Below are 7,887 nucleotides of genomic sequence, written 5' to 3'. Positions count from 1 at the left end.
TCTTTGGCCTTGCTTTTTCAGTGTATTTTATTTTAGCTAGTCATCTTAACTATTTATTACTTTACTTGAATCATTCAAATGAAACCAGAGTATACATCAAAAAGTATTTTTTCAACTATTAAAACAATAAAACAAACTTCCGGTGGAGCAATGAGAGGAATGGCGGCGTAGTCTGTAGCTCCTACCAGTCAAAGACAAATAAAACCCCCCAATTAACGAAAACACAGGAAAAGAAGCAGAGTTTCACGATGGAGGCAAGCGGTGAAGCAGGGGGGAATGGCGGCGGAGCATTAGCTAAAGCATTGTACAAATATTTGACGGACATCACTAAAGAAATCCGTGAACTCAAAGAAGAAATGAAAAATGACATAACGGCCCTCGACACGAGCTTTAAACAGGAGTTTGCCAATTTTAAAGGAGAATTCCGGCCAATTTTTACGTTAATCTTGATCGCTATAGCTACGCGAGTACTTTCGATAGAAAAAACCCCGACCCAAATCAGTGCAGATAACACGGAGAAGCTGCAGCTACGTACTACAAGCGTCCCCTGAGCTAAAACGGCAGTGCTCGGGGCAAGTTTTAGACTGCCTTTGTGCCTCTTAACAGACACAATATGCAATTAATATGTCTGTGCCACATGAACAGGGCCCTTACGTGTCAACAAGATGCGTTTTCAACTCAGACATTGTTTAAATTCACCTACCCTGGTCCCTGTCTCGATCCTGCCAGTAGCTAGCTTGCCCTGCTAGCCTGCTAGCTGGGGACGGGGGAGGCCGAGGAAAAAGTATGCAACTCTTCAGATCCCTAGTGAGAAGGGCGGGTTAGCCTTACCAAACCTCTTAGACTATTACTATGCTGCACAGATCCGACCTATAGAAACAACACTGGAAAAGTGGTTTCAGCACTGTACCAGGGTCTAGAGAAGAACAGAGGAACTTCTACACTGTATATAAGAGACAGATGGGTAAAAGAAAGTAAAATACCATTAACTGTGGAGGACTGGTTTAACATATGTGATGTACAGCGAACCACCACCAACTCCAGGATGTGGAAAGAATTTTGTTGGAAAAATATGATCAGGTTCTTTATTACTCCCAAAACAAAGAGCACATTTTCATCTACACAACCAACATGCTGGAGACGGTGTGGGGAGCAGAATGTAGGTCACACTCATGTTTTTTGGGAATGTACTAAAATCAGAAATTATTGGAATGGTGTGTGGGTGGAATTGAAAAAAATACTGGGATATGAACTACCAAAGACATGTGAGATATTATATCTCTGTAACCCGACAGGGGAAAAAGTACAACATGAAGACGGATACCTGGTTAAAATTCTGCTGGCTACGGCCAAGAAGGCAATCACCAGAAAATGGTGTAGAGAGGACCCTCCCACTCTGAGGAACTGGCTGGATATATTGAGACTTCAGCAAGCAAAATATGATAAGAAATGCAAAAAATGGACAGACTACCAATCATAATAGAGTCACCACCAAAAACTTCGATGTCAGAGACATTTGAGTATTAATACTAAGAACATGTACCCCACTGACGCTGTGCTGTGTTCTTTGTTCTTTATTATTTGTACTAAAAATCAATAAAATCTGAGTTTAAAAAAAAAAAAAAAAAAAACAAGACTTGTAATAATGCCATTTTAGGAAACAAAAAATGTAACAGCAAAACTAATGGATAAACAGTGCATGCTTCGAAGTTGAATGACAAACAGTGGAAAGACAGCGTTAATGGGTGTATAGACTTGGGAGTAAGGATGATGTGTAGACACTTTAGAAATATCAATAACATCTCAATTTTGATGCCTTTAATGTCAGGCCTGTTTGTATGTGAGAGAAAGCGAGAGAGAGAGTGCATGTTTTTGAGTGTATTCATATTGCCTTGTGTCTAAAATAGAAAAGTGTTTAGCATTGTAGTGTGTTCACAAAATTCCTTGGTAGACTCTGGTTCACTGGTGGTCGTATATTTTTGTCCCAGTTTTGTTGAGTACTTTCTTTGAGTACAGCTCTGTTTACTTGAATAAATGTATCTGCAAAGTATTACTTGATTGTTTTTTTTGTCTTGGTTTAATGTTTGATTATATTTTACATGGTATGAGTTTTGTCACCATCCCTGAGGTCCCTTTGTATATTACTTTATTTTTTTAAGTTGCCCCTCTTCTCTTTTAATATAGTATGCACATATTTAATTTGAGCTTATGTAATAAGTTTACCTGGATTTTAATCATAAGTGAACTTCATGAGAACTTGAGGTGTTAACAATGTTTTCTTGGTGTACAAAATATGCACTATGGTACAATATTTCATTTGAATTGGTGACACTGATCTTGGGTTCCCACCTTGCACTGTGGTGATTGTATAGATCTTCTGTGCTGCTGTGCTGAAGATGTTTGGGAAGCATCCATGTTTTAGAATTTGTAGCTTCTTTACAGCAACATCCATATTTAAAGCATTGTCTCCTGTCATGGCTACAACTTTGTGTTCTATAAGAATCAGCTTTTTTGGCTAAGCGTGTGAACAGGTGGCCTTCTTCTAGAGCTTGTTCAGACTGCTGACCTCCAAGCCTTAATGCTACCAGCCCAGCACACCAAGAAGAAGAAGAAGAAGAAGAAGAGAGAACTAGCTATACAGAAGATAGAAGATCTGCAGGAGCCTGTTGCACACACTGAAGGATCTGAGTCTGCTCTGTCCCCTCCTGAAGAGGGCATCAGTGTTGTGAGTCCAGTCCAGTTTTTTATTTATTGATTTGGACCCCAAGGTATACTTGTATGAGTTCACTCTCTTCACTTCCGCTCTCTGGGTGATAACCAGGACAGTTCCTGTTCCTCTGGTAGCCCACCACAAACTAATTGGTTTTGCTGATATTGAGCTTTAGGTGATTGTTGTTGCACCATGTGACGAAGCTCTCTATCAGCCATTTGTACTCATCTTTAAAAATAGTCATACATGTCAGTATAGGGATAACCATCCTTCAAAGTCTTCACAGCATTTAATACATGAGTCTGGACAGACATGGATGTAAAGTACAACTTGACTGGTTGGCAGAGGCATACAACCGTGAGGCTGTAATTTGAGTTCTTATTTAGCACACCCCTCCCGTCTGTATACAACATTGCACTCTAAAAATAGCTTTGCCTGCACCAGAGCTGGGAACTGGACTTCCTTGGGTTTAATTGAAGCTTTATTTTTAAAATATTATACAACTGGAACTCTCTGTGATCAAAACAGTGAAAATATATCTATAGTGTGGCAGCAACATTTACTCTGCTATTTGTTTTCAAGTACTGAATTTTGTAAATTAAACCCTTATTAGTGTAGATTTATACCACTTAGTGTACAAGAATGTTATACATTTTCTGAGTTGACAACAAAGTGTAAGATTATTTTTCTTACTTGTTAAAAAGTGACTTGGCATGTCCAAAACTGACATGGAAATGGATGTATTTAAGAACACTGTAATGTGAAGCAGTCAATGAATTTCCTGTGTTTGTGAAATGAAAGGGAATATTGCTTAGTGCACCTTGTCCCAAGCAAATATTTATCAAAAGCCAGACACAAGGAAATCATTATTTGCCACTCTACACGTCTAACTCTCTCACCTCCTCCTGATGTTTGGACAAAAACAGAGTTGGAGCCAAAGCAGGGAGAGTACCCAGGAAGGCATACAGAAGGGCCAGTATATATTGAGCTGTTTTTGGGTTCCTTTCACAGCAGTACAAGGTGTGTCCTGTCACTGTAGGATCCACTGGCCTCAGACATGGCGCGTCTGGCCCTCCCTGTCCTCCTCGTTCTTTGCTTCTCCTTGCTCCACTTCAGCTGCAGCCGCCCATCTCGCACCAGGAAGGCTGTGTTACCCCGTCAGTCCGGAGGTAACTATACACACAGCTTATAAATAACGTGCTCGCCACCGATTTTCATCTGACCTGTTTTTCTTGCCTCTTTGTCGAGATGCAGCTGCAGAAGAAGATGATGTGATGTCCCAGCTTGAGAGGTTGTGGCAGGAGGTGAATTCACTGAAGGAGATGCAGGCATTGCAGACAGGTACTGCTCTACATAAAGGAAGATTAAAGACAGAGGAAATGACAGTAACACATTAGATTCAAAAGCATTACTGCATTCCTCAGAATGTTTGTTTAAAAAGTAAGTTAAGAAGAAATAAATTATTGGACATCGGTTGGTTAATAATATTCATTGTGGTTTTAGGTTGTATTATAATTATGTCATGGTGCTTTCCCTTACTATTACCTGTTAATTTAGTCCACTGGGCCATCTTGCAAGAGATAATTGGCAACTTGATAACTAGATTTTGAGCTGAATCTCCAGCAGAGGGCAGCAGCACTCATATCAGCCATTAGATTGTAGAGTAAAGTGGAATTGGGAAGATTGTAGGTAAGACACAATTTATAGGAAATATTAAAACATCTAAATGATTATTTCTTATAATTTTGTGTTTTTTTTTCTCTTAGTTGATCATATAAAATACTACAACTTTATTGTTTAACTATTATGCCCCCTTTTTCCTTTCTTGGCTGATTTACTGCTCACTATTCACACTGTGAACTCTCTAAATATGAGTTAATAAGTGTTGTATTGTAACAAAGTACAAATACTACAAATACTACTCACTACTACTTCGTTATTTATATTTCTGGAAACTTTTTTTTTGACTCCACTACATTTCCTAAATAAAATGTTTACTTTTACTCCACTACATTTCCCCTAAGCATCTTTTCGTAACGCGTTACTTGCAAGTAATGTTTTTGCACGTTGGAGTGAAAGATTATTTTTCACCAAAAAATGTCATTCTGTTGTTTGAATTTGATGTGAAGAAATGATGAATAAGGATGTGGAAACCCTGAATATTATGCTTTACTATGAGGAAGCCACGATAAAGTTCAGAATCAAAGTTATTATTTACCTTTACTTTTCCTTCTAATAATTAAGTACATTTAATATCAGAAAGTTACTTTTGATACTTAAGTACAGTAAATATCAGATACTTTAAGACTTTTACTCAAGTAATATTCAAAAAGGTGACTTTAACTTCTACCAAAGTCATTTTCTGGTATTGCTATCAGTATTGCTTTCAAGTTCTTTATACAAGACGAGTTGATGAATATGGCTGCATGAATTGCTAAAGATTCTGTTGGAGAAGGAAGGCGGAATAAAAAACATTATTTTTGTACAATGTCCATCATAATTTTTCCCTATTACTGAGGAAACTAAACATTGCAATAGTTTTTTAAAACTCTTTAAACACCATATAGTTCTACATTACAATTCAGTTCACTAATGAAGTAAGTGCATTGTGTTTACAGTCTGTCTCCGTGGCATCAAAGCTCACAGAAAGTGTTATCTTACAATTGAGGAACCCAAACATTACCATGAAGCAAATGAAGACTGTATTGCACAAGGAGGAACTCTTGCAACGCCACGGGACATGATGGAAAACAATGACCTGAGAGACTATGCAAAGAGGAGTGCTCCAGGATCCAAGGACTTCTGGATCGGTGTAGCAGACATAGTGAAAGAAGGCCAGTATGTTGATGTCAACAGCCTGCCAGTCAGCTACTTCAACTGGGACCGGTCCAAGAAGCAGCCCACAGGAACGAAGAGGGAGAGCTGTGTTGCTCTTTCAGTGGCTGCGCAAGGAAAGTGGTACGATGAGGTGTGTCGCAGCCTCAAAAAGTACATCTGTGAATATATCATTCCCTAAGAAGACAGGACAAGATTGGTTGTTGGCAACTTGATAATCATTTATGCAAGTAATTTGTAAATCTGTGCTAATTCATAACAGAAACATGACTTGCATTATGAAATTTATTTTATTAAAATTTGTCTCAATGGTTATTAATTAGGTTGTTAATTAGCTTAAATACAAACAGTAGTAACTGTAATCATTAATAATCAGGTGAAAGATGTATTCTGTTTTACAACAGATAACAGAATGCTTCATGTTCACTTGTGCATATCCCAAATCCTCAGGTGATGACTGAACTAAAGAAGACATTCTGTTAGAAATCAACAAGAATGTAAACTTTGTTGTTTTGTTACAACTTTTGTTTACAATTTTGTACATACACTTTTCAGAATTTCACAATTATTTTTCTGCATTAAAGAATTATTTTACCGCTGGAAACAGTGTCTTTTCATAAAACTGGGCTGTCTATGCTGTAGAATCAAGCAAACTTTTTAACTGGTGCTACATACAACAGAAAAGAAGCCATGATATGGTAGAAAAACTTCAACTACCAGAATGTACTGCGCCGCACCGCTGTTGAGTGACGTAATGCGAGCTCGTCCATATTGACACAGAATGGCGGTCGGTTGGTAACAAACGATCTCGTCATTTAGTCAAACGGTATGCTGAAATATTTTTCTGAAAACATTTTAGGCGAGAAATAGGTAATGCAGTAACAGAATATTGGTTTATATTGGCTCAGCGGTGCCTAGTTTAACAGTTTCATCTTGTTTTTTCTTTTAGCCTCCGTTTTTGCAACATAGGAGACCGTATGGCGCCCACTTCCTGTTCACAAACTAGCCAATCGTATTTCAGCCAAACTGTGCACGAAAATATGTTTCTGAAAACATTTTAGTCGATAAATAGGCAATAAAGTAACCGAATCTTGGTTCATATTTGGTCAACACTGCCTAGTTTGTCAGTTTAATCTGAGTTCGGTCTGAGTTTGAAAAAGAGAGAGAGAGAGAGACGGAGCAGGGACACCGTACTACATATATTATACAAAATGAAGTTTCATATTAAACTGGGCCTACAATAATAATAGTGTAGGGCGGCCTAAAGCCTTTTTAGTGAATAGAATACTAAGCTATTAAAGTAAGCCTATCATCAATATTTTTTTTATTATAGCCACTAATAGACTGATTTATATTTGCTTACAATATGTTGGATTCATTTTAGGACGTTTTAATTTTTGAACGTTTTTTTTAACCCCCCCTTCAGCATCAATGTAAAACATACACACTGTTGTAGTATACATTAACACCATGAATTCCCCAGTTTATAACTCCAAGTCTTTTCTTTTTTTTTTTATCTCAAAGTACCTATGTACTTGAGAACAACGCCAAAAAGCCAGAGTCAAATTCCTTGTATGTGTTCACATTTACTTGGCCATTTAAGCTGATTCTGATTCACTGCTGGCCACTAAACCGTTAAATCTGAGCAAATGTAGGTGTAGTGATTTGCTAGCACAGGAGTCTCACTGTGAAACTAGACCAATACAGCCCCCCAAAAAGTTTAACCTAATTTTGTGGGATAATGTACATCATTAAGTAATCTAGCCTTGGCTATGGCTGTAGTCTATGCATTTGGTAGCATTTCTTGCAGTGTATGCATAGACTAAAAATAATGGATGTAGCAGCAGTGATATACCCACTGGTTTGTGCAAAAGATAAAACACTTAAGCCAGTTCTGTTAGACAGAAAACAATACTTACCATCATTGCAACAGTCTTAAAAATTATCGACTTTGATATATTAGGGGCTAGATATCGTCTTAAATTTTGGATATTGTAATATTGTGGTATGACACAAGTAGTGTCTTTTCCTGGTTTTAAAGACTGCATTACAGTAAAGTGATATCATTTTCTGAATTTAACCAGATTAGCCGTTTTATTATGTGCCTTTACCCACTTAATCATTATATTCATATTACTTATGATTATCAAAACTCTCATTGTGTTATTATTTTTTGAAAGCACCAATAGTCAACCCTACAATAGCGATGCAATATCGACATCGATGTATTTGGTAAAAAATATCATAATATTTGATTTTCTCCATATCGCCCAGCTCTACTTGTCAGCAACCGGTCATATGGCCTTGTGTGCTCTGAATTAATTTGGCATGCAGTCATAATT

The 7,887-nt window shown here is 37.6% G+C and overlaps 1 protein-coding gene across 1 annotated transcript; it reads left to right on the top strand.

The window, feature by feature from the left end:
• The first annotated feature begins 1,131 nt into the window (after positions 1-1,131).
• Positions 1,132-5,726, top strand: clec3a (C-type lectin domain family 3, member A). The gene is made up of 5 exons (XM_028572927.1): positions 1,132-1,159; positions 2,532-2,725; positions 3,750-3,879; positions 3,965-4,051; positions 5,329-5,726. The coding sequence occupies exons 1-5, from the start codon at positions 1,132-1,134 to the stop codon at positions 5,724-5,726; spliced, it is 837 nt and encodes a 278-aa protein (XP_028428728.1).
• Positions 5,727-7,887: the final 2,161 nt, after the last annotated feature.

The sequence above is a fragment of the Perca flavescens genome, chromosome 1 (genome assembly GCF_004354835.1).
Source record: "Perca flavescens isolate YP-PL-M2 chromosome 1, PFLA_1.0, whole genome shotgun sequence".
NCBI lineage: Eukaryota > Metazoa > Chordata > Actinopteri > Perciformes > Percidae > Perca > Perca flavescens.
Note: the sequence above shows the minus strand (reverse complement) of the source record. Positions and strands in the feature narration are given on the sequence as shown.